The 27,099-nt window shown below is 40.4% G+C and overlaps 1 protein-coding gene across 2 annotated transcripts in view; it reads right to left on the bottom strand.

Annotated features, from left to right (window-relative positions):
• Positions 1-26,532, bottom strand: part of clmna (calmin a) — a 60,032-nt gene extending 33,500 nt beyond the window's left edge. The window contains exons 1-9 of one of the 2 annotated variants that reach the window (XR_015097157.1): positions 26,082-26,532; positions 18,215-18,276; positions 12,325-12,420; positions 12,136-12,219; positions 11,936-12,028; positions 5,087-5,277; positions 4,793-4,986; positions 4,272-4,354; positions 2,192-4,165 (exon numbers count right to left, since the gene is read on the bottom strand). Coding sequence is in view for 1 of the 2 variants with exons in the window: in XM_086095542.1 (XP_085951668.1) it covers positions 2,192-4,165; positions 4,272-4,354; positions 4,793-4,986; positions 5,087-5,277; positions 11,936-12,028; positions 12,136-12,219; positions 12,325-12,420; positions 18,215-18,276; positions 26,082-26,166 (2,862 nt within the window). In the remaining variant the exon portion in view is untranslated. The remainder of the gene's footprint in view (positions 1-2,191; positions 4,166-4,271; positions 4,355-4,792; positions 4,987-5,086; positions 5,278-11,935; positions 12,029-12,135; positions 12,220-12,324; positions 12,421-18,214; positions 18,277-26,081) is intronic. The other variant, XM_086095542.1, reaches the window with a different exon arrangement.
• Between the last annotated feature and the right edge of the window lie 567 nt (positions 26,533-27,099).

Below are 27,099 nucleotides of genomic sequence, written 5' to 3'. Positions count from 1 at the left end.
AGATAGGAGAGCCCACCTCAGTGGCCTCCGCCTCTGCTTCCTCAAAGGAAGACGTGTCGGTGGAATTGAAGAGGTCTTTGACGTATTCTATCAACTCTTGACGTCCCGAGTCGAGGTCAGCAGCACTCCATCCAGTTTTAATGGTTCACTGCTTTCCTCTCCTGAGACGCCAGATGGTGGACCAAAATTTCCTCTAAACCGTCTGGAAGTCATTTTCCATGGCCCCACCGAACACCTCCAGTACCCGCCAGCTGCCTCCGGATTCCCGCAGGCCAAAAGGGCCCGATAGGACTCCTTCTTCAGCTTGACGGGGACATACGTGTCAATTCCAGGTCCAGAAAGTAGGCGCTGATGCTAGCTAGATGCCTCCCTAAAAGATAAACAAGAACCATGGGAGCTAGCTCGGGAGTGAGCTAGCTAGCTAGGGGGTTGGTACTCTAAGCTGCTGTTCGGTGAATAAGCACAAAAAATATTCAGGACCCATCCCCCCACCTGAAGGCAGAGGGATGCAACCCTCTCATTCACCGGGGTAAACCCCAAGGTACAGGCACCAAGCCGGGGGGCAATAAGTATGCCCACACCTGCTGTGCGCCTCTCACCGTGGGCAACTCCAGAGTGGAAGAGAGTCCAACCCCTCTTGAGAGGATTGGTACCAGAACCCAAGCTGTGTGTGGAGGCGAGTCCGACTATATCTAGTTGGAACTTCTCGGCCTTGCACACAAGCTCTGGCTCATTCCCTGCCAGAGAGATGATATTCCATGTCCCCAGAGCCAGTTTCAGTAGCTGAGGTCGGACCGCCAAGGTCCCCGCCCGTTGGCTGCCGCCCAGCTCACTGCGCGCCCGACCCCTTTGAACCCTCTCCCAGATGGTGAGCCCAAGCGAAGGTTGCCTTTTTGAGCTAAGCCCAGCCGGGCCCCATAGGTACAGGCCCGGCCACCAGACGCTCGCCTTCGAGCCCCACCTCCAGCCTGGCTCCAGAGGGAGGCCCCGGTGACCCGCGTCTGGGCAAGGGAATCCGCGATCCAAATTTGTTTATTTGTTTGTCATCGTAGGGGTCTTTTGAGCCATGCTAGGGGCATAAAAGCCCAGACAACATAGCTCCTATGATCACTGGGTCACACAAACCTCTCCACCACAATAAGGTGATGACTCACAGAGGAAAGTTTAAGTTGTTTTATTTAATCTATTTTAAGCATGCAGAGCATGTTACTGACTGACCACAGTTAAGCTTATTTAATTGCACAATATTTGGCTGAATTTGTACACTTTACCAAGAGTCGGACCGATGAGGGACACCGGGACGCGAAGGAAGAGACAGGTAGGATCTTTCTTCACTGAGATAGTCAATTGGGGCTAGAAGCAGGTTCTTAAACCACTGTCACTCCATTAGTTTTGTTACACGTACGTACGCTAGCGAGCTTCGAGATGCTTCCGTCTGTTCCCTTGGTTTCAGGATATTGACAAAATAAATGTGTTTTTCAATTTTAGCCTCTTTTACGTCCGTTTTGATCTTTCTTTTCTGTCTGGCAATTGGTAAAAGTAAACGGAGGTTTACAAGCGTACACTTCCGTCTTCTCAAGCTTTGCAATGGTGTTTTTTTGCTCAAAGTGCACCTGTCGTTTTGTCACTTAAGGCTGAAAGCCGTTTAAACAATGCTTGCGAGCTTTAAGGTGTACAGTTACGCAAACACTTTCAGCACACTAATCGTTGCCATTGAAATGACGGCTATTTTGGTAGCCACGCTTTTTTTAAACTTGATTTTCACGCATGCGCACACGTAATGTGTACTTTGCTTATTGTCCAAGTCAAGTTCTCCTTCTTCGTCTTGTGTCTTATGTTCTGTGTAACAAAAAGGTTTCCGTTCCAACAGTTTACAATCCTGAATTCTTCATTTTATCTCACTATCCATAGAGGGTCCATTGCCACTATTGTCAACTGACAGTTCAATTTCAATAAATCCTTGAGGATGTTTTGACATATCAATAAATCATACGTTGACTAATATCCTACAACAGATAGCGTTCAACATAGATAACATGTATTAACATAACCTTTGTTTGTCCCACAATAGGGAAATTTGCAATTTTGAGGTTTCATTATCAATTAACTGAGAATTCATATCTTTCTATTCTTATTGCTCGATTAATCATGTGACAATGTTAATATTAAAATAGTAGGGATTTTTACATACCTTGCTGTTTTCATTTAACAACTTCACAACGAAGTCTTCATCCATTAGATAAAGAGGTTGATCCTCAGGTACGGCCTGGTAAGCTGGAGCTGGCTCAAGGGCGGATACACACAAGACAGATGGCCGGCTCTGCATTTTCTTATCAAGTGGCTCTGTAAACAGGGCTTCCTCTTTGCATGGGTAAAATAAATCCATTGGCTCGATAAAGTCAGTAGCTTGGCTGAGGTCTGTGGAAAAATCATTAATTTCCCTGGATGTACCAAGTGGCTCATAAAATAAGTCAATATTTTGACCTAGGGACGGCAGGTTATCTGAATCAAATGTTTTCTGTGGATGGTCATCTTGGTGTCCAGCTGCTTGAGTAGCTGAAGACATGTCCTCTGTATTCACCGGATAACTAACAATCTGGTCTGTTAGTTTTGGGTCTCCATATTGGTTTTCTGACTTCAACTTTGCTTGATGATCTGGCCAACATCTTTTGCCCCCATCAATTGCTTCATTTTGTTTTTCTGTGACCCCCTCCTTTCTTCTTTCCTGCAATGAACATTCTTCTTCCAATTGAAACCCTGTATCAACATTCACCCCAATGAGACTTATCTGACATTCAGATTGTCCTTTATAAACTTGTGAATCTGTTGCATGATCCGCAGTTTGCTTTACAAAAACCTGCTCATAAGAGTTTGGTATAACACTAAACTGCTGCTCAAGTTGGTGACAATATGGTTCCGGTTCAATTTTGGTAAAGCACTGGACTTGTGTAGTTTTATCACTTTCCACTTTTAGATAGTCTTTTCTACAGGTCACAAAATTATCTGTATCACAGTGAACAATAAGGGATACTTCATCTTTCATAAAATTATTTACACCCATGTACTGACAACCTCTTTTATATTCATTTTCCATTTCAACTCCTTTGACGGTTTGATAATCAATGTCTTTTTCATTTATCTGTGAATCTCTCACAGGGTCAATAGCTTGTGTCAAACATGTCTGTTCTTCATAAGTGCATGTTGTTGCACTGAATGACTCTGAATATTCTTGGTTAGAACAGTGTTGTGATTCAGTTTGGGGATATGCATGAGATAGGGTAGCATTATCACTTTCTTGATAGTCAGATCCAAATGATAACAGTCTTTTTACTGGAGGTTCACCCACCGGGCAAACCTGGCCATCTTTCTTCTTGTGTGCATTTACCACTATGAATTTTTTCAACGGTTTTGGAAAAAAGTCTTGTGTTTTCTTTTCTGCAACTTCCTTGTAATCAGACTCCCTTTTTTCTATTTGTTTTGCCAGGATATTCCCCTGTGTATCATCCACGGAGTTCAGTGGAAAGATACCCTCATCTATACATGACTCAGTAAAGGACTGGTCATCTGGCACTTCACACGTAATGGGGACAGATCCTTCATCAACTGAAGTAATGGGCACATGGGTTGCACAGTACATATCCCAAAGTGTTGTACAATCACACAATGAACTGTCACTTCGACTCTCACATTTCATCGGAACTACTGCATCATCGCTCTCCACCCAGGAATCTGGAGAGCTGATAGCGGAATCGTCCATGACAGAGTCCATTTTCACCAAGTCAGGCAACGTAGGGTCAAACAGAGACTGACTATGTGTTAATTGTAGTGAGTTATTGGTTAAGACTTCTTCTGAAGGTTCTTTAGCATTATCATCCGTGCTATACAAGTTGTCTTCCATGCAAGTGGAATCAGCTAAGGAGTCTTCACTAAACCATGTGCGAGATATTGCTGGTTGAATGGATGGTGAACTGCCCCCTCTGTCCTCTGACACAAAAGAAAATAAGATTTTGGGTGGGGGTTGTGCACAGTCCATCTGGAACATGATGCATCTCTCTCTCACGCTGCTGCTATGAACACTATTTCCTAAATGGTGGGTGTCATGGTTACTGAAGTTGAGGCGCTCCATAGAGATACTCCTTTCGATGAGTGGTTGAGGCTCTCTTTGCTAAGGAAGACATAATTTAAAAAGTCAATACAGTACTCATCATCAGATTAGTTTTCAACACAATCTGAAGAGAGAGACATCCGTGCACATATTTAGGGATAAGTACCTCCTCTATGCCAGGGAAGTGCTGAAGGAACTGTGATATGTATGTTATGATGGACTGCTCGTCTGGTGTGCTGATAGTCACATCTGGGGTACAGAAAAAAAAGGTGTTTACTAGAGTTACTGAAATAAAATGTATGTATGTCAGTTAGACACATTAACCAGCACAAAAACCGTCAAAATTATTTCAAATGTTCCACTCTGCTGCATTATTTTCACAGAAAATTTAACAATTCTCTCATTAACACCAACAATCAGTCACAATAAAAATGTGCCTATTCACAAAAATGTAATCAATCTACATTAATTATGCACAACACTTATGGGTTTTAATTTTAAGTGTTGCAGATTCTGAAAATAGATTTTCTCACAAATTTACATTTTAAACTTATCTAGGCGGGGTACTGTAAATCATCATAAAGTACCCTACCTATAATCATCATAACTCCGTCAATTTTGCTCAGATTTACATTAAAACATTCATCATTTTATTCCTTAGTAGATTTACAGAAAACTGTACAACACCTTCAGGTTCCAGAAGATGAGGAATACCCAAGCTGTAGTGGGCAATCCTGAACGCATCCTCAAGATTTTCTCGTGCACTCCTCAGCAAGGCCTTCCTCATGTCTACCAGGCTGGGGTCAATGGACTTGATGACTGCAAGGAAAGCAAGGCCACTTGTCCAACTCTTCCCAAAGTCCTGAATTGCCACACCATACCTTGGGAACAAAAGTAGCCACAGAAACAAATTGAATGTTGCTCAAATTAGAAAATAAGAAAACAAAGGAAATTTAGTTTTAAGCGGAGGTTCACACTTACTTGCGCGTTTTCTTCTGTGCCCACTGGAGTAGTTTTTTAAAGGCTTTGCTGTGTTCTTTTGTGGTTGTGGTCGCCATATGCCCTCTGGTCAATGATGTGTTGCAGTTGGATAGGTTAGAGCTGGTAGGTATGGATGACAAGCTGGAGGTTGAGGGGAACTGGCTCCGTATGGTACCAGTCAACTCCTTAATCTGGCAGGATACGGAGAGTAATATGATATTACAATGATGGGCTTGATTGCCCCACTGATTACTTGATATGACTGGTGGAAAAACAATCAAACATAAGGATAGAAATCCAAACAGATCCAACTTGAATTGTAATAGGAGAAGTGGATGAAGAAAGGCATGGAATATGCCCCATATTCTGAATATTCAGTGTTAAAATATGTTTACATCAATCGCGTTTTTAACCATTTGTGCTATGTGATCCCATATGGAGTTAATGTAGACGGCGCGCTACGGCATGAAATGGCAGCATGCGACTCGAAGACATATATCTGGCGACATGAATCAAAAGGGCAAGTGAAATACCTGTACTATTTGCACTACATGGTCACATAGAAAGTCATACCCCAAAAATGTAATAGTCTATCCGTGTTAAAGAAATGCATGGTGTACTAAAAATACAATTTAAAAAACTACGTAGTAGCCTACATACAACATTTACACTTAAATATCCTTTTTAAGAAATAAAAGTTATTAATTATATATATATATATCCATTTTCTTAACCGCTTGTTCTCACAAGGGTCGTGGGGGGCGCTGGAGCCCATCCCAGCTGGCTTCGGGCAGTAGGCGGGGTACACCCTGAACTGTTTGCCAGCCAATCGTAGGGCACACAGAGACAAACAACCATACACACTCACAATCACACCTATGGACAACTTGGAGAGTTCAATTAACCTGACATGCATGTCTTTGGAATATGGGAGGAAACCAGAGTGCCCGGAGAAAACCCACACAAGCACGGGGAAAACATGCAAACTCCACCAAGGAAGGCCGAAGTCCAGACTCGATCTCACGTCCTCTGCACTGGGAGGCGGACGTGCTAACCAGTCAGCCACCAGATTTGGGTATGACTACTTTTGAGCAGCACTGTTTATATATATGCTGACATTGAAAATAATGGACTTGAACAAAAATAATGATAATATTGTCATTCATTCGTTAAACAAAAGTTGTTGATTTAAGAAAAACTCTGATTTCATGATTGCAAAAGTATGTGAACCTCTCACTTAATCGGACATTGCACCTCCTTTTGCAATGAGAACTTAATCCAAACAATTTCTTTAGTGACTTATCAGTCTTTCACATCTACTTTGGGGGAATTTTTGCCACTCTTCCTTGCAAAATGCAGCCAGTTGAGAGAGGTTGGATGGGTGTCTAGCATAAACTGCCCACTTCAGGTCCCGCCTCAGTATTTTGAAAGAATTTAAATCGGGATTTTGACTGGGCACATCCAGAACATGAATCTTGTTGTTCTTCAGCCATTCCTTGGTTGTATTGCTAGAATGCTTTGGATTATTGTCATGTTGCATGATGCATTGTCTACCAAGCTTCACAAAGAATGACTTCAGGTTATGTTCCAGGATTTCACAATATTTCTCTGAATTCATGATTCCCTAAATTAGGTGGAGTTGTCCAGGTCCTGAGGATGAAAAGCCAGCCCAGAATTTAACATTCTCACCCCCATTTTTCTAAATAATAAATAATAAATAAATAATAATAAATAATAAAGGTTCTTTTGCTGGTATGCAGTGTTGACTTTTCACCAAACATGACTGTTTTAGTTGTGACCAAACTGTTCAATTTTGGACTCATCTGTCCACAGAAGGGACTTCCAAAAAGCTTCAGTGTCTACTCGCTGGCAAAGTTGAGATGGGCAGCATTTATCTTTTTTGTGAGCAGAGGCTTCTACCTAGCAAGCCTTCCATGAAGACTTGTCGATTGACTTTTCTTCTGATTGGTGAAGCATGCACATGTGTCCCAGATGCAACAAAAGAGGTCTGATATCCCTTGATATTCGAGTTGGCTTTTTACCTGAATTATCATTTGTGTTGTGGGTCTTGCTGATATTTTAGAAGGTCGTCAATTTCTAGACAGGATTGTAGTAATTTTCAGTGTTCTCTAGTTGCAAATGATCTGATTCACAGTGGAATGATGAAACTCAATTTTTTTTAGATGACTTTATAGCTTTCCCCAGACGTGCTGTCACTACCCACTTCCTGAGGTCCCCTGAGATTTCTCTTCCTCTCAGCATGACTGACCTGTATGGGTTCACCTGGGTAAGACTTAAGTTACGTGGTTTTAACTCTGTTTCAGTCAGTGATGCACAATTTCTTTGCTAAACCTCTCATTGTACTGGACCATTTCAGTGGTTAGTTTAGCTACCAATTTGTCCTACCTGATTCTACTTGACTGTTTGTTTTAAGCAAAGCAGCTCAGGGTTCACTTACTTTTGCACCTACATGAATTGACCAAAAACTATTTTTAATTAAGTTTTGACTACATTTAAAACACAAGACTAGGATTTAAAACAAAAAAAAGAATAATGCATTAAATTGACAAACCTACACCTGTTATTTCGTATAAAATGTAATGGTTCAGATTGAACAACAAAATCAGGTTGAAACAATTGGAAAGTCCAAATTGCTCAGGAGGTTCACAAAGTTGAGCAGCACTGTGTGTGTATATATATATATATATATATATATATATATATATATATATAAAATTGTGTTTTGTCCAGATACTCCTTGGCAAAGGTTAGCCATTCTTTTTTATGTCTGTTTCAGGAATGATCTTCACCCATAAAGCCCTGTTTTTGGTTCAGTGTGTGGCGTATGGTACTTCTTGAAACCATGATCCCAGACTGTGCCAGGTTGGCTTTCAGTTCTTTGGATGTTTATCGTGGTGTTTTTTCCACCATTTACACCAATCGTTAAAGACTTCTCTCATCAATTTCTCTCTTCCCCCCACGTCCATGGAGATTCTTGACAGTTTCGTGCCCGTCAAACTTCTTAATAAAATTACGCACCGCTGAAACAGGGCTACCAAAATCTTTGGAGATGGCTCTATACCCTTTGGAGGACTTCCACTTCTTTTTTTTCTTCTTTTTTTCCCTTTTTTTTCTTTTTTCTTTTCTAAAGAGCGCAGTATTGTTCATTCGGAAATGTCATCATCATTGCTCTTTATTTTTTATTTTTTTTTATAAAAATATATATATATATATATATATAATTTTTTTTTTTTTTGGAGGACTTACACTTCTAATATCCTCAGACAGCTCCTTTGTTTACACGATTGTGACAAAGGAAAAGGGGATAAAAGGTGGCTTTTTAAAACATCAAAGTCATCATTCATTGGATAATTCATGTCAATTGGGCACAGACAATTTAAAACAGGGAACTCTCATTTGTGATTTACCAAAGGTGAGTCACAATGGTGTTTCCATACTGATTTACAGGAAAGGGTGCCAATACTAGTAATAATACAAAGTTTTCTGTTATTTTCGTCTATTGTTTAGTGTTTTAAATTGTTTTTTAATAATTTGGTGTTTCGGATAAAATACATGTTCTCCATAAAAAATAAAATGTTTTTCTTGATTAATTTTTTGAGAAGATATTCCACATTATGGAGTTTACCTTCATAGGTGCCAATAATGGTGAGCAAATTTTCATGACTGGTTCATTTGGAGATTCTCACTGAAGGCTTTAAAACTATGTGTGAACTGATGTTGAGTTATGTATTTAGCAAACAAAAAGGTGAAAAAACTGAAAACATGTTTTATATTATAGATTTTTCAAAATAGTCATCTTTGCTCTGGTTACTTTTTGCATAATCTTGACATTCTTACCTCTGGGAACTCCTTAAAGACCCTTTCAGGTGACTACCTTTTGAAGCTCATCAAGAGAATGCCAAGAATGTACAAAAAAGTAATCAGCGAAAAGGGTGGCTATTTATTTATGTATTTATTTTATTATTTTCACTTTTTACATAACTCCAAATGTGTTCGTTAGCTGTCATAGTTGTCGTCATAGTTTTGATGCCTTCAGTGAGAATCTACAATGTACATAGTCATTAAAATTAAGCATGTATTGAATGATAAGGTGTGTCCAAACTTTTGGCTTGTACTATATATATATATATATATATATATATATATATATATATATGAGAACAGCACTCCAAGATCCCTGCAATATGATTGGCTCCAGCGTCGCTGGAAGGATATGATGCAATGCCATGACGCGCTCCGTAACCATGGACGCCAACTTAATAATGGACGCTGACATATTAGATCAGCGCTCATGAAGGGGGACAAAAATAGAGTTGCGTGTGAGGCTGTCAGCAGCCAGTTCTGTCGCGTCTTCGGCAAAGTGGGAGTGAGCGACCTTTGTGTGGAGGCGGTTTGGATACAAGAGGTCAGATATGATGCAAAAAAACATAAAACCTTTTGCAAATTGTGCAGGAAAACTGTTACCATTAAAGTTAAGTGGATGCGCAGGCTAAAGACACACGAGCAGGACATGGAAAAAGCTTGTGTTGTTAAGCGTAAAAGTGAACAAAAATGTATTGCCTTTGTTTGAGTACTTTTGATTAGATGCACTCCTTATGAAAAAAAAATGCAGACGGTGGTTGGATATGACCAGTAACTCGCCACCAAGTTGATGTGACTTTGTGGTGCTAACCGGACGCTAAGCTAACGTGCTCTCGACGAAACAGCGTGCACATTGCTATCGCGCAGCAGCCTAAACGTGCACATTTGTGTTATTCATACTCGCTAGCTATGTCTACAAGCAATCATGGCATTTTCTCGCTCCTCTGACCAATCAGAGACATTCACGGCAAAATGACGCTCGCAGGAGCGTTGCCGGTTACAGCAAAATAATCATTGCCTAAGCAATCGCAGGGTAAAAACATTTTTCAACAATACGATACGATGCATGCGATGAACAAAGCATGATGCCACAAACTGGCTGCTACTGTATCATTTATCAAGTTTTTTTTGCCTCACGAGGATCAATTACACAGGAGAAAATAACGGAGTTTCTTAACTCATTAAATTTGCCACTGACATCTGAAGGCTTGTGTTTGTCATGATTGGGGTCAGCTGGTTCTGTTTTCCCTTGCAGTTGCTGGGGAAACAGCTGGAGGGTGGATCCTGCCAAACGCACCTGCTGCCCATTAGTTCATCAGGCCAAAATAAAAGCCTGGCAGAAACAGCAAGGAGCGTCGGGTTATTACTCCGTGACGCTACTCACCAGACCTGACGTTGTGATTCTGCTACCGTTCTAGGTGCAATCTTTCCAGGTCCTGTGGACACCACGCGTGTTTTGACTAGTAGCATTTCTCCGTGGATCTACTCTGTACCCCACGCTACTCGCTGTTTTATCCGCCCTCGGGCGTGATCTTGTGTTTTCCTGTTTTTGATTAAAACTAAGTTACCAGCATCCCTGCCGTGGCTCTCCTACCTTCCTGCATTTGGGTCCTCCACTCCGTGACCGTGACAGTGTTTTCTTTAAATAGGCTTTATGTGCTTTTAAGCAGTTATGTTACAATGAACCCTCGCAGGGTTAACACTACCTGGCCTGTTCTTATTTCCATTAAATTTCATTATGGATGCTATATTTGCACTTTGTTTACATTTGAATTGTGGAAAAAAGGTGCCGTTAATATTGTGCTGTAATAAAAGTGCTATTATTCCGAAGCACCAATCACAAATCTATTGTTCAGTAATTATTACCAATATCGTCACCGCAAATTTCTTTGAAATATCGTGATATAATTTTTAGGCCATATCACCTACCCCTACCTGGATGCAAACGCTGCGTCCTGAAATTAATGTCGCTGCTCATTGAGGAGTTTGTTCTGTGGCTATGACTTGTTTTTAAATATATTTTATGCTATATTTTATAATTATAATATGTACACATAGCAAATCTGTGTTTCTATTTGCGATAAAAGGAAGCAGAACATGAGGCATGAGTTGAGTGCATCCAAGGACAAGATTGTTCTCAACATGAATCAAAACCGAAAAGAAAGAAGTAGTCAAGTTTACAAATATATAAAATAATATATATCCGGCTACAGAAGCTAGCTCTTGGGACATGGAATGTCACCTCTCTGGTGGGGGAGGGTCCTGAGCTGGCATGCGAGGCAGAGAAGTTCAGACTAGAAACAGTTGGACTCGCCTCGACACATAGGTTGGGTTCTGGTACCACCAGAGAGGTGGGACTCTTTTTTTTTTTGAATGGAAGTGCACCGCCCATGACACAATGTGAAGTTAAATGTAACATATGAGGTGACATATCTTGGACACATCATCTGCCATATCATCATATATCTACAGGCAATGTAGGAAGTTTGGTTCATGGACTGATGATGTAAAGTTGATCCTGTTTAAATCATATTGTACATGTCTGTATATGGCTCCCCTTTGGTATCATCATATTATGGTATTTTAAGAAGATCACGATGGATTAGTGAAACAGATGTTTGTCTCTGCGCGAGTGAACACTTTGCAAGCTATACTGAGAACTTTAATGTATAGTTTTATTGGTAGACTGGAAAGGTCTCCAAATGAAATTTTGGTGTCCCTCACAAATATTGGATGTAGTGCAATTTGCTTAAAGTCAAACATATGGAAACACTGGTATGCTTGTCTTCTTAATGTGTAACTGAAGTTGTTTAATCTTTGTATGTATTTTGTTTGTTTGTTTTTAAGAGTGGACCCTGAGTCTGGAATAAAATTTAATTGAATTGAATGTTTGTACAGAAAAAGCAAACAGCGCAAATGAGGGAGGTTTTACATCGGAAGACTAAAGAAAAGTATTAGTATTATAACCTGGAAGAAGAGAATGATGTTCCAGATAAGTCCCAGGATGATGGATGAGTTTCCATCTACGACATCAGCAGCATCAATACTGACCAGCTTTACCTGTTGTGCAGAGCGTACACACGTATTTTGCATGTATAAACACTTCGGCAATAAAAACAAAAGTAGGATTCTCACATTTTTGGGTATAATATACTTGTGGCACTCACATTTCTCTCTTCAAGAAAAGACAAGACTTTGGCAATATTGTTAAGTCTGAAGATTCGATGTGGTGACTTCTTGAACCCGTGAAGCTTGACAATCATGTAAAATACAGACAGCAACAAAAAAAATATTATTGTAAGATAATATTCATTGATTAAATAAGGTCATGTACAAATAAACAGTGAGAATCTGACTAGCTTGCAGCCAGAAAGCTCCTCCAAAAGAGCCATGAGGATACGTCCATCCTGGATATCTTGGAATAGGTCTTGGACTTCAATAGGCGGATTACACTGAAAATGAATGAAAACATAAAATTACATAATATACATGGGTACTTTGATGCTTTGGACAATTCCCACTTTTAGCTTTCTTTTGCACTCTTATCCCCCACCCCACCACCACCCAATCCGACCACCCCCCACCCCATCATAAGTGGCTTGCTCATCATGGAAAGAGACGAGTTTTGCTGCAGACAATGGGCGAGTGGAGCTCCACTGGAAACACTTGACCTCCACTTCCGCCTCCACTTTTTACCGTATAGTTTCTTAGCCTAAACCTAACTATAACACTCACCATAGCAAAACCTTAACTCTAACTAACGTTATGTTGTATTATTTGTATTTTGTAATATATTCTGTAGTTTTAATTAACTAATTAACTCCCAGCCATTTTCACTGGAGCAACCCCCTTCACTCCCAGTTGTTTTACTGTATTTTGATTGATTTTGCAAGGCCCGCAGAATATTGTGTTCTGTTGCCATAAAAACATGGAACCAACCAAAAGGAAGATTAGAGTCTCTTCTTTCATCCGGAAAAAAAGTATATTTGTATCTGTTTCCATTTTGCAGCAATTAGCATTAGAATATGGTTAGCTATAGTTTCGTCAGAATTCGCATTTATGGCAAAAACTGAGGATGAGAAAAAGAGCTTTTAGTAAAAGCATGCATTTCAAACATAACTTTGACTTTAACATTACTTTAACACTACATAACCATAACAAAAACAATGCTACAAAAAGGGCTTTTGATAGCAAAATAGCTAATTATTTGCCCATAACACCAAACTATTTAACTAATCTAAACTGCATATAGAAGTCCCTCTCTGACAAACAGGCGACCCCCCCCCCCCCTCCCACACACACACACACAGAACTACACACGCTTACTCCGTTATCAACAAACGGCAACTTGCAAACTAGTTAGCTTACCTCGGTCTCTGCCTCCAAGCTCCTTCCACTCGACTCACACAATCAACAGACATCTGTATCCAAATCAATCCGGCTCATGTCATTGTCTTCATCGCCTCATATCATCCAGAGAGATCTTGGGCTAAATGTTCCGTAAACTCATGTGACTTTCGGAAAGTCATTCTCTTCCCACAGAAACTGATCACCATTACTTTTGGAACGTACCAGTCTAATTACAGCAAATGATCACCAACATAATGTTTAGATGGAGAAGGTTCCATTTGAAATCCCATTCATCCATCCATCCATCCATCCATCCATTTACTACCATTGGGTCCGGGGGCAGCAGCTTTAGCAGGGAAGCCCAGACTTCTCTCTCCCCAGCCACTTCAACCTTCTCCTCCCGCGGGATCCCAAGGCGTTCCCAGGCCAGCCTCGAGAGATACTCTCTCTAGCGTGTCCTGGTTGATCCCCGGGCCACCCGCCGGTGGGACATGCCCGGAACAGCTTTCCAGGGGGACGTCCAGGAGGCATCCGAACTAGATGCCCGAGCCACCTCAACTGGTTCATTTCAATGCGGAAGAGCAGCGGCTCGACTTTGAGTCCCTCCCGGATGAGCGAGCTTCTCACCCTATCTCTAAGGGAGAGCCAGGACACCCTGCGGACGAAGCTCATTTTGGCCGCTTGTATCCGGGATCTTGTTCTTTCGGTCACAACCCACAGCTCGTGACCATAGGTGAGGGTATGAATGTAGTTTAATTGGCAAATCGAGAGCTTCACCTTTTGACTCAGCTCCTTCTTCACCACAATAGACCGATACGGAGTCCGCATCACTGCAGACGCTGCACCGATCTGCCTGTTGATCTCCCGCTCCATCTCGCCCTCGCTGAACAAGACCCCAAGATACTTGAACTCCTCCACTTGGGGCAATATCTCATCCCTGACCCGGAGAGGGCATGCCACACTTTTCCGACTGAGGACCATGGTCTTGGATTTGGAGGTGCTGATTTTCATCCCAGCCACTTCTTACTCGGCTGCGAATCACTCCAGCGAGAGTTGGAGATCACGGCTTAAAGCAGAGATGCAGAGATGCAAACCAGACCCCCTCAATGCCTTGGCTGCACCGAGAAATTCTTTCCATAAAAGTTATGAACAGAATCGGTGACAAAGGGCAACCTTTGTAGAGTCCAACCCTCACTAGAAATGAATCTGGCTTACTGCTGGGATGTCCTTGGTTTTATTTATATTGATTTAGAGGCAAAAGCTCTCACACCATGATGTGAACTCCTGCAGAGTAGGACCATGATCTAATGATGGAGTAGAGACCAGGGATAGTAAGAGTGTTGTCGGCAAACTTCACCAAATAATTGTTTGGCTGAATTGACCTACAATCGTCCGTGTACTGTACATAATATAGAGGAGGAAACACACCCCTGGGGTGAGCCGGTAGACGTGTGGGCAACATCTGAGAATCTATCATTCACCAGCACTTTTTGCAACCTCCTTGTGAGGAAGCTGACAATCCACAAAACAAGCTGCTGGTGCAGATGAAAGTGTGTTGTCAACTTCTTTGCGAGGATGTGAAGCTGCAAACAGAAGCCTGGCAAATTGTGCCTGGAGACTCTAGATGTCTGTGGATAGTCTCTATGATAAAAAAACAATATTGGCATCGTCCACACCCCTTTTAGACCTATCAGCAAATTGCAGAGGGTCCATCATCGGGCCAACAATTCCAGTATTGCTCTTAACGATTTTCTTCAGGGTCTTCATCACTAGGGGCGTTAAAGCCACTGGTCTCAAGTCGTTTAAGACCTTTATAAATCCCTTCTTAGGGACCGGGATCACAGTCAACTGCTTCTACACAGCTGGCACTGTGCTGCTATTAATGGAGTTCTGGAAGAGCTGCTTGAAAAGGCCTTCCAGCTGCTCGGCACAGTGTCTCAGGGTTTGTCTACATATGTTGTCAAGTCCAGGGGAAGTGCCGATTCTGGTCCTTTTCAGGAAGCACACCACCTCTTCTTCGCTAATGGTGAGAGATGTTCCCATCGGCATGGAGGAGGAGATCTTATCATTACGACTGTAACTGCAGTTGCTAGGGTTAATAACCGCTAGGGTTCCAAATTAGGTTTTGGTTAGTAAAAGTCACAGTAGGGCTTTAAATTGCTAAGGTTAATGACTGCTAGGGTTCCAAATTTGGTTCTGGTTAGTAAAAGTCACAGTAGGGCTTTAAATTTGATTAATAGGAGCATTAGGTCACACGAAGGATCCTAGAGTGCAGGTCCAGTGGCTTCACTGGCTGGTTAGGAAAAGAGTAATGAGACATGTTGTCCTTTTCAAACCTGATGTTTAGGTCGTTTGGAAGTGATGTAATATTGTGACCGTCAACATGAATGGGCTTGTAACAGGAAGAGACTGAATTCATAGTCCCCACCAAGCATCTTGGAGATTGCCCTGTGTAAATGAAAGCTCTACCTTGTTCTTATAATTTATCTAAGCCTTTTTGATGGCACGTTTAAATTCCTTATTGACCTCTCGCTTCTCTTGATCTGTACCAGTGAAAAGAATAAAAATAAATATTTTCTTCTAGTTATATGTCTGCTTAAGTTTTTTTTAAATCCATGGTTTGTTGTTGTCACTGACTTTGAGGGAGTAATGCTATCAACACAGAATGTGATGTACGATGACAGTCTCTACCTGCTCATTAAGGTCAACTGAGGATGTGAGACAATCCTAAACAGTGGAATCAAAACATCCCTAAAGCTCATCAATGCTATTTAGTAAAGGAAGGTGCCAGTAGAATAGCGTGATGGTGCCAATCTGAGGAAGGGAGACAGATTTAAATGCACCTATAACAGATCCATAACATTTGTCCAGTATTCTGTCTTTTCTGGTGGTGCAAGTTACATATTGTTTTAAACCTTTCAGACATTTATCAAGGGAACAATGATTGAAATCCCCCAAAACAAATTTGGGGGCGTCAGGGGAATTCAACTCAAACTGATCAAGTGTTTTCTTGTTTTTATGTTCAGTGGCAGCAGCTGGTTTTGCCTAAAATAGAGAAAAGGAGGAAAAGTTGTGGGAACTTCCTATGAAGATAGAATGGATGCAGGAAAATTGCCAATAATTCAATATCTGAATTACACAACTCTTCTCTCACAACCAGCGTGGTGCACCAACGAGGGTTAATCTAAAAGCAAACACCACCCCTACCATTTCCTAATCAAATCACTGTCTCTGTCCAGCCTCCATGGTGAACCAAATTCATCTAAATGCAGATTGTCCTTGGAGTAAGTTCCACTTAGCCAGGTTTCGGTAAAGGACAAGACAGATGCCGTGCGATACTCATACATATGGCTGATATTAGCCTGCAGTTCATTAGCTTTGTTTCTAAATTAATACACACTTGATAGTATGATAGAAGGGAGATGGTGCAGTTTAATATTGTTGTACTCGAGTTTGGCCCTGACTCCAGTTTTCTTCCTTCCTCTTCTTGTAAGAGCGTGGAAAAACTGAATAAAAGCACTAGGGTGGCGCTAAAAAGCCGCATGCGGCTCAAGAGCTGTGCTTTGTCACCACCCGTGATAGACGAATATGTTTTTTCAGGCAGTCATAAAAAATTGTGAAGAATAAAAACCAGGAATTTTTATGTTTTCCTTTTTTAACGCCAAAAACGTTTAATGACGTATACTAAAATCCAAATGAATGCCGCCAAAAGATTAATTGACGTTAACTAAAAAAAAAATTCTCAATGGGCAGTGGAAGTTGTTGCGCAGCGCTGCCTACTCAATGGACTACAAACACCAACTAATTATGGCCAGCAGATAGCAGCATTGTATCTCTTTTCAATGGGCTCCGAATAGTATGGAATTACACTGAAACATGACCAATCTGATGAAATAGAACGTTTTCAAGGATGACGTGAGTAGCCTGGTTTACATGGAGCCATGTATTCCGATTAGCATGAATCCGAACGGCCAAACGGAATGAAAATGGTCCATATAAACACCTCAATCGGAATGATAATTGAATTTCATTCGGAATCACAGGGGTGGTATATTCCTTTTGTCAATCCGAACGAGCGTCATGTATACATTTCATTCGGAATGGCGAGGCTGCGTCCGGCATGCCCATACTCTGTCTTGACGTAAATGCGTCTTGACGTAAATGCGTCTTGACGTCATCATTTCCACCCACTAATATGGCGGCGTCTCCCCAGAGCTTGTCTGCACGGAGAGAACTTGTTTTTAAGCACTTGAAACTTGTTTTTATCACGATGTTGCTTCAAAACACTATCACAACTACTGTGCTAAAGGATGAATGAACTCCATCTTTATAAATCACGTGATCGATGTCCATGCGTCCAACGGCTGCCACGGGGCTCATCTGATTAAACGGGGGAGCATATAAAAGGCAGATCGGAATGGATCACATCACATGTAAACAGGTGACCAGAGATTTTCATTCGGAACAATTTCAATCGGAATGACTAAAAAGTCTCCATTTAAACCTGGCTAATGATCAAAGCCTTTGTCACATTAAATCTAATTCACAGAACGTCACTAAACAAAAAATATTTGTGTCAAAGTCACTGTTGTGCAGAAAATGTATCTTTTTACAAAAAGCTTGTTTTCTCCTTATGTTTTCAATTTTCGCTCAATGCGAAATGGTAATTACTAAAGAACGGAATAAGGTAGATAAGAAACATACTTTTTTTCTAATGAAAGAATGGAACGCGATCTTTCATTTGGTACCCACCGAGTTTATGTAGTCAAAGTATACCATATTCTGATTGCCTTGAAAGATTAGTTAATATAATCGAAATCGGCTGACACTGTCGGGGTTGTTTTTTTGGATGTGTGGCAGTAAAAGAGTTATTTTGTTGTCATTACATGAACAAACCTTTTCTAAATGGAGATTCATCCATCGAGTAAAGGTCCTCTTCTGAACCACTTCTCTCTCAACTGTAAAAAGGACATGAAGAAAAAATATTTTATGAAATTCAAACTGATTCATAAAGATTGAGAACTCAAAGAGAAAGAGGCAATAATTTTACACACACCCCCACCCCCACACCCCTAGTTAAACCTGGAAAAACACGCGTGTATGGGTCCCACAATGTAGCAAAGACAAAGCCACACACACACACACACACACACACTATATATATATATATATATATATATATATGTATGCATACAGTGCTGTGAAAAAGTATTTATATCATAGCCGCCGCTGAATTTCGAACTAAAGCAGTTGGAGGCTGGAGGGGAGGCGAGGTAAGTGCAGGACACAGCGTTATGCTACATTCACACCAAAAGCGGGGGACGCATTATGGAACGCTTCTTTTGCTAGCGTTTAAAACTCAACGACTCAAAACTATGATCATAGCCTCTTGCCCACTCATCCCTTCACATTGAACACTTTATTCTTGAACACTATTCATTCAAATGGGCTCCTGCATTGACTTTAGCATTAGCGTTAAGCTAGCGATGTTTCAAAAACAAAACATGTTTTTAAATATACAGTCAGTGTTAATTTTGACAACAAAAAATATATATTTTTAGTTATAGTCCTTTGACTAAAATTTATTAAAGTTGTAGTCATAATTTAGTCATCTGATTGTATTTTAGTTCTAAACGAAAATAAAGAGAAATTTTAGTTGATGAAACCGCGTTTCATTCCTTCTGATTGGATTGTGTGAATTTTAGTCACTGTGTTGTTTTTATTTTTGTTTTAGTCATTGACGAAATTGTCAGTCAATTTTAGTTATCGTTATCGTCTCAATGAATGGCTTCTATTTTAGTTTTCGTTTGATTTCGTCTGGAAAAAAAATGTGACGAAAAATATGACAAAAATGTTTCGCAGACAAAATTATCACTGTGTAACAGTGGATGTAATTCTTATCGTCGTGTGTTTAGTAAGGCTGGGTATTGCCAACAACCTCGCGATACGATACGTATCACGATACAGGGGTCACGATACAATACGTATCGCGATACATATGTATCCCAAAACATGATCTTCAAGGCGATACATATCCTAATATTTTACATTAATTTACTTGCATTTTTTGTGTAACAGTCATATGTATACCTAAGTGATATGTCCATTATGCTGGATGGCAAAAATGTCTTAGTTAGCAGCTCTTCTGGTTTACCACCAAGCCTGGTCTAAATGTGCATGCACTGCAGAGCATTGAGCAGTTTTCACAGACACACCGGGAAAATTTATAAACAGGCATGAGCCGGTATGAGTAAAAATATCAAAGTAAAAAAAAATGACAGCTCTAAAATGTGCTTATTTGAAATATTTGGGGAAATAATAGCATTTTTTTTTCTTTTTTAAAGAGCTCAGTATTGTTCATTCGGTAATGTCATCATCATTGCTCTTTTTTTTCTTCTTTTTTTTTGTATGTGTATGTGCGTGCGTGCGTGCGAGTGTGTGTGTATTCGTTAATTCACCAAAAACCTATTAAAAAAATCCCATACCGTTCACCTAAACCGAACACCGCCGTCAGGAGACCCGAGGAAGGACCAAAGAAAACAAAGGAAAGTGAAATCCAGCACCGACCAGACACCACCCACCGGGCCACCAACCAGAGTTCTTCACCAACCCCAGAAATATCTAAATTCCAACAAATCAGGGAGACCTCAAGAGACCAGAGAAGAGACTGAGGAAAGGAAGGAAGGACAAACGAAGCAGAGTGAGATCCACAGACACCAGCCTCCACCGATTCAATGACCTGAGGAAGAAGCAGATTGTGTCTGAGTTTTAATAGACGCTGGTGTGGTGGATCTGGCATGCATGAAAATCTCCACCAAAGAGGGGAGCCGTCGACCCCTGCCAGGACAGAGCAAGCGCAACACCTCAGGGCCCCCCAGGCCGCGGCAGCGCCAAAGGACGACCCCCGGGCCCCGCCAGGGCCACCGGCCGGAGAGCAAACCCAGGAGCAGGAGCGCCCCCCACCCCAACACGGCCCGCGCCCCCAACCCGATGCAGCAGGACGGGGCACTGCAGGCCCGCCAGGCACCCCACAGGTCCACAGCCCCCGCTCCCCCCCACCGCCCCCCATCCACCCCAACCCAGCCCCAGCCGCCCACAGACACCCACCACCCCCAGCAACCCCCACCCCGCCACCCTCAAGCCTGGTCTAAATGTGCATGCACTGCAGAGCATTGAGCAGTTTTCACAGACACACCGGGAAAATGTATAAACAGGCATGAGTAAAAATATCAAATTAAAAAAATATTACAGCTCTAAAATGTGCTTATTAGAAATATTTGGGGAAATAATAGCATTTTTTCTATGTAATACATTCTAGTTTGTTTTTAAACAAAATATAGAAAAATTGGTACATTTAGTTTATAAGTAAATTAATGTTTATTCTTCCTCTGTTTTAATTTTCCTTAGCAAGACACAGTATCCAATCACTGATGGGCTATTCTTAAAACATGTACACTTTTTTTTTAAGCAAGTAGGCTACAATGCAAACAAAACACCTAAGGCACTCATGTCCCTTTCGTCTGCTCCCCTACTCCGCTGTCGCTACACGTGGACTAATTGAATGCAATTGACATCAAAGACTGCTTGTTAAGTACAATGCAAGCTGCTCCCCCCCCCCGCAACTGCTGCTAGTGCATGAGTGAAACTTCAGAAACTGCCTGCTGTTCCTGTGCAAGCAACCTTGCTTTAACTGCCTATTTAAAGTTAACGAGCAATATTGATTCTGACGCCTGCATATTGATACGTGTATTGAAATGAGGCCCGCAACGATGTATTGCCGTATCGATTTTTTGAGCACACCCCGAGTGTTTAGTATTACAGTTACCTCCAACTGGGGTGTCATTAAGCAGCTTAAAGAACGCTTAGGGACAACCAGATCACATACACTACACAACTTGCTAGTTGCTAATGCTACACAAGCAAAATGGTGCATTCAGGGTACTTTCACGCGCCGGAAACTTCGTTTTTCTTCGATAACAATGTTTTAAGGGGAAAATAATCGGCCATTTGGCCCAATTGGCAGCTTGTTTTGGTGCATTTGCAATGTAGGGAAGTTGGAAACATACCGCATTGTTCTGCACATTAATCTAAAGATCTCATCTAAATTTAAAGATTGAGAGAAGCCAAAATCGAAATCACAATACAATTTTGATGAATCGTCCAGCCCTGTTTTATGTTTTATGAATTGTTTGTTGTTGTTTGCGTGTGTGTGCGTCTGTGTGTCTGTGTGTGGGCATGAGCCATGAGTGGGACAGAAAAAGTATGTTGTGTGGGATATGGGAACATTCAGCTCAGAGACTTGAGCACAGTAAAGCAGAGGGAGGGAAATGCACTCCCACTCTTTCTGGCTCATCATGTTATGCAAGAGCCTCTGAAGCATTGTTTTAAAGCACGAGCTGCTCTCCCACAATTCAAGCCTCCCAGCCACTTATCAGATACTCAAACACTATCCACGAACGCTGCAAGGACTGCTGACAACTTTTTAAGGAGCTAGAAAGGTTTGTGCTCAGTTTCAAGAAATTGGTGCGAGCACCTAACAGCAATGTACACAATGAATCAGCAGCATTAGTGAACATAGTTCAATTACATCAGCACAGGTTGTGGGCATTTTATGTATATTTGTGACATTACATGTTTGCCAAACACTAACTGATTCACAAAAATTAGCTACCACATTCATTACCGCTGTTAAAACGTTATCTTAATTCTTTGTACAAGCTACAAGAACAAAATGGCGGATTTGTTATTAATAGCTTACACCAAGTCTCTCACGATTGTGTGTTTCTATGGAAACAGTTGCTTATCAACAAATATTGGAAGCAGTAGCTCAGTCAGTAGACGGAGTTGGTAGACATGGATTTGAGTCCCAATATGAACAAAAATAAAAAAAATGGCAACTAGTTGTTGAAGAAATGCTAGTCTGCTTGCTGGCTACTTTTGAGGTGCCTTTGAGTAAGGCATTGTACCCACCAATTCATAAAACCATGAATCAATTATTTTAATATTTGTTTTTCCTGGGGGGGCCCTGTCCTGGCCGGGGTCGACGGCTCCCCTCTTTGGTGGAGGTTTTCATGCATGCCAGATCCACCACACCAGCATCTATCGAAATTCAAACACAATCTGCTTCTTCCTCTGAATCGGTGAAGGCTGATGTCTGTGAATCTCATCTATCCTTCCTTCCTTTCCTCAGTCTCTCCTTTGGTCTCTTGAGGTCTCCCTAATTTGTTGGAATTTAGATGTTTCTGGGGTTGGTGAAAGACTCTGGTTGGTAATCCGGTGGGTAGTAGGTAATGTCTGGTCGGTGCTGGATTTCACTTTCCTTTCTTTTCTTTGATCCTTCCTCGGGTCTCCTGACAACCTCACGACTCTAGCTGGATTCTGAAGTATTCGGTTTAGGTGAACAATATGGGATTTTTAATAGGTTTTAGGTGAACTAATGAGTACACACTCACACGCACGCACACATGCACACACACACATACACACGCACATGCATACTCACCCACATACAAAATAAAAAATAATAAGAGAGCAATGATGATGACATGTCAAATCGGTAAAATTACCGAATGAACAATACTGAGCCCTCTATAAAAAAAAAAAAAGGAAGAAAAAAATATATATATATTTGTTTTTCCCATAAATTCATAAGAAAACCGAATTTTAAACACATGTTTTTTTTTTGTAATTACTGTTTTCTTGAAATTTACTGTTCACATGAATTTAAAAGTATTTTCTTACATTTATCTCATGCACTCCAGGCCATTTTCACTAAAACAATCCCCTTCACTCCCGGCTGTTTTACTGAATTTTGACTGATTTTGCAAGGCCCACAGAATATTGTGTTCTATTGCTATAACAAAATGTTTTATAAAAACAAACCTACCAAAAGAAAGATCTTCTTTCATAAGGAAAAAAAAGTATATTTCTATCTGTTTCCGTTTTGCAGCAGTTAGCATTAGAATATAGCTAAGTTTCATCATTATTCACAAATCTATTTAGAGTTCTGAGTAATTGAGTGTTTTTTCAACATGGTCCTGGTTCATTTCCTATGCTCTGCTGCTACCTGCTGGCCGTTTGTTACTACCATTTCTTCAACCGTTATTTGCAGTTGAGAGGCTGCATCAAAGCCTTCTTCTGTATGTTCTAGCATTTAAAAAAAAAAAAACACAAAAAATGTATAAATACGTCTTTGGGACACTTAAAACATTTAAAATAGAACATATTTATACGGTTTTGGGAGCAAATGAGTTATGAAAGAAATGACTTTTTTGACAGTTTAAGACAATTCAGAATCTTTTTAATTTACATTTACAACTATTTAATAAGAATTATGAAAATATTTTCATCTCGTCCTTGCTGATGTCAATATTTGTGTAACACGTAAGTGATTATAATGCGTGTTACTTTCAATAATAAACTAAACCATTTAACCAGTTATTGCCTCCGCAGTGAAGCGAAGCGAATCGGAAAAAAAGCTAAATAGAATTGAACTGAACTCTTTTGAATCGAAATTGAATCGATTCAAGAAATTAGAATCGATCCCCGGTCCTAATGCACAAAATAATCAACAATCGGCCCAAATTTACAGTACAGTACATGCTGAATGGTGTCCTTGCACTGTTTGTCCACTAAGTGGAGCTGTGACTTCATTCAATCCTCAGTCAACAGAACACTGAAAACCCTGAGGTTTGTTTTACTGGTGTGGACTGACGGAGCAAAAGGTAAGTTTGTTTTGTGCAATGTTTCAAAATTAACAGTGGCTCAACATGTCTATCGTCTATGTCATATGTGCCTGACAACGCCTGTTTCAAGGCGCTATCTGTGACCCCTGCTCGATCTGGGACGCGCATGCCCAAAAGATTGCTAACTACGGCAACCACACTAGAACAAAATACCTGTATATGCCTGCGCGATAGTGTGCGTTTGTAAAAACATGATACAACATGAAAAAAATCTTAGATTCTTGATGCATTTTAACTAAGTAACTTTTAATCCTATACGTTTTAAAGATGAACATTTTACTTTTGACCCCGTTACATTTCCAATGAGTCTTCATTGATACACTTTACAGTAAGTCTGCGGTGTGTGTTTTAAATGACCCCCCACCCCCACCCCTCACCCAGCCTCAACCCTTATGCTGTGATATTGGCCATACATTGTTCTAAAGAAAATAAAAATAAACCGTACCCACTCTCACAGCAAACTATAATTACAGTATGTGTCAAAATATGTTCTATTCGTACAAGACATGTTTGGGTACAGAACTGCTTTGATTAAAATTAAAAAATTAAATTAAAATTAAAATCTACATACTTCTGTCCTGTACCTTTTGCAATGTCCATTTCATTTTGCGTGTGTGAACGTGTTTTGACCTATGTGGTTGCCGTAGATGGCCGATCTTCTGTGCTAACCTCGCAAGCCAGATTGATAATTATGATTCACTCGAGGGAGTTCTTCACATTATCAATCTGGGAATTCACTGAATTCACTAGGCAGATATGTTTGGGAAAGGAGGGACTTGCTGTACAATACTTCGAGTTGATTGTACGATGCGGCATCTTGCACGTTTGTTTTGACCAATCAACGCAATACAAATATACTTTTGAGTCCTACTGTAAGTAAAAATACATCGAAACATTTGTAACGCACCATGAAGCTGAATTTTATTGATATCACTGCTTAAAAGACAACCAGTAAAAAAAAATTGCCAAAACAAAAGTCATGTTTTAAAAATTCAACAAAAAACTGTGAGGGTAACATTTTGGGGGGACACACTCTTGATCCACAACCACAACAGATGGACCAACGCGGCAAGTCTATTATTATCGGCAGATTTCTTTATTATCTGGTTTATCTGTATAACGTCAAATTGGTTTATATCTTTATTATCTGGTTTATCGGTTTGACGTCAAATTGGTTGATAATATATATATATATATTAGGGGTGTGAATTGCCTAGTACCTGGCAATTCGAATTTTTATCACGATTCATAGGTCACAATTTGATTCGATGCCGATTAATCCCGATACAAATCTATAAATTGATTACTGCGATTTTTAAAAAACTAAAATTTAGAAAATATTAATCAGTAAAATTGTACATGTACACTGTAAGATTTGTATGAAAATGTACTTCAGGCCTATAACCCCGAGCCACTGCATTTAACAAACAGTTGCATTCTGTTTCATTTTTGAACAGCACTGAAATAAAATATTAAGGCTTAATGTTCCATTAATATAAATTTTTTCCATACTTAATGTGTGAATCCTAACCCTTAGTAAGACGTTTTGTTGAATATTTCCATAAAAATGTGATGTTTAAAAATCTATTCAGCCGCATATTGAATCGATTCGAGAATTGTGTGCTGTAATATTGCACTATATTGGCGAAACGATTTTTTTCTAACACCCCTAATATATATATATATATATATATATATATATATATACACACACACACATACATACAAAAATGCCTAATAAGTGAACAAGTGCACATTAGAAACTGATGCGTGACATATGGTTGTTGTTTTTCCAAACCATTCACGCATGATATCTATACAGCATGTAACTTAGCAGGTTCTACTTGAAAGCAAAGTTACGCTCGCAAGTACATTTGCGCCTGTGCACGATGTTTTACTTGGCCAATGTAGATACTGAGAAGGTAAAAGCATAGCTTGCAGGTTTATCTTCTCTGCTATCGTCTTGAATTGAATATTAATCTAAGGCTGCACAGAACGTAACTGCAGGATGTTCCTACCTTGGAGGTTCTGCACTCTCATGTCGCTGATCTGTCCGATAAATTCCTCCCGCTCGAACCAGTCAGCCCACTCGTGTCCAGCCATCAGGATCAGTGGAAAGTTGTGACACAGAGGAAGGACCACACCGGGAGGTTGACAAAATGAAGGTTAAGTTGTTATCTGCAGCGGGTAAACAGGCGGTCTATTGTCCAGTCATCCGACAGAGAGCCATTCAATTCTTCAATGCAAGGCTGAGGTCGCGGAACGATTTTCACTCAGTCGACAGACATGGTGGCTGAAAGTAATCATGTGTGTTGCTTTCTTTCTTCTTCTTTGCAGTGAGCTGTTGCCAGCTTTGTGGAAAAAAAGGCCAATGGAAACGATAGCGTAGTTTGAGAAGTCGAAGCCCAGGCAGACACCAGATCGGTATGTCCAAGGAGGGATGGATCAGGATCAGAGCTCGTCCCGCCTACCATCCCGAGACCCACCCCGCCCCTCAAAACCGGAACCTATTAGGGAGAGGTACAGTACATCTCCACCGTCACTCCACTGTGTTGATGCATAGAGAAAGCTGAGACTTATTCTTAAAGATGGTTCATTAACTCCCTTCAACCTAATACTGTGGTGTATAGTGGTGCATCTCAACAGATACTCTATAACATTGTGGAAAACAATTTATTATAATTACAGTAATTAATTGCAAGAATATTATATATCTTATTCTTCCCATTTTGATAATTATAGTTTACAGCTAGTAAAAAATCAAAATTCACCCAACAGAAGAGGTGGGATTTCTGGCAAAAAAAAAAAAAAAAAAATATATATATATATATATATATATATATATATATATATATATATATATATATATATATATATATATATATACCTACTGTGTGTCTGCACTACTGTTGCAACAGTACAGAAGTGTATTGCTGCCACACCAGTAACAAAAAAACAAACAAGCAAGCCATATCTCGTTTTAACATAATTTTAACATTTTAACATGATACTTATTATGTTTTAACATTATATTTT

Source organism: Leptonotus elevatus, chromosome 14, assembly GCF_054856555.1.
Source record: "Leptonotus elevatus isolate MCC_2025b chromosome 14, RoL_Lele_1.0, whole genome shotgun sequence".
Taxonomy (NCBI): domain Eukaryota; kingdom Metazoa; phylum Chordata; class Actinopteri; order Syngnathiformes; family Syngnathidae; genus Leptonotus; species Leptonotus elevatus.
This window is presented reverse-complemented; position numbering and strand designations above follow the sequence as displayed.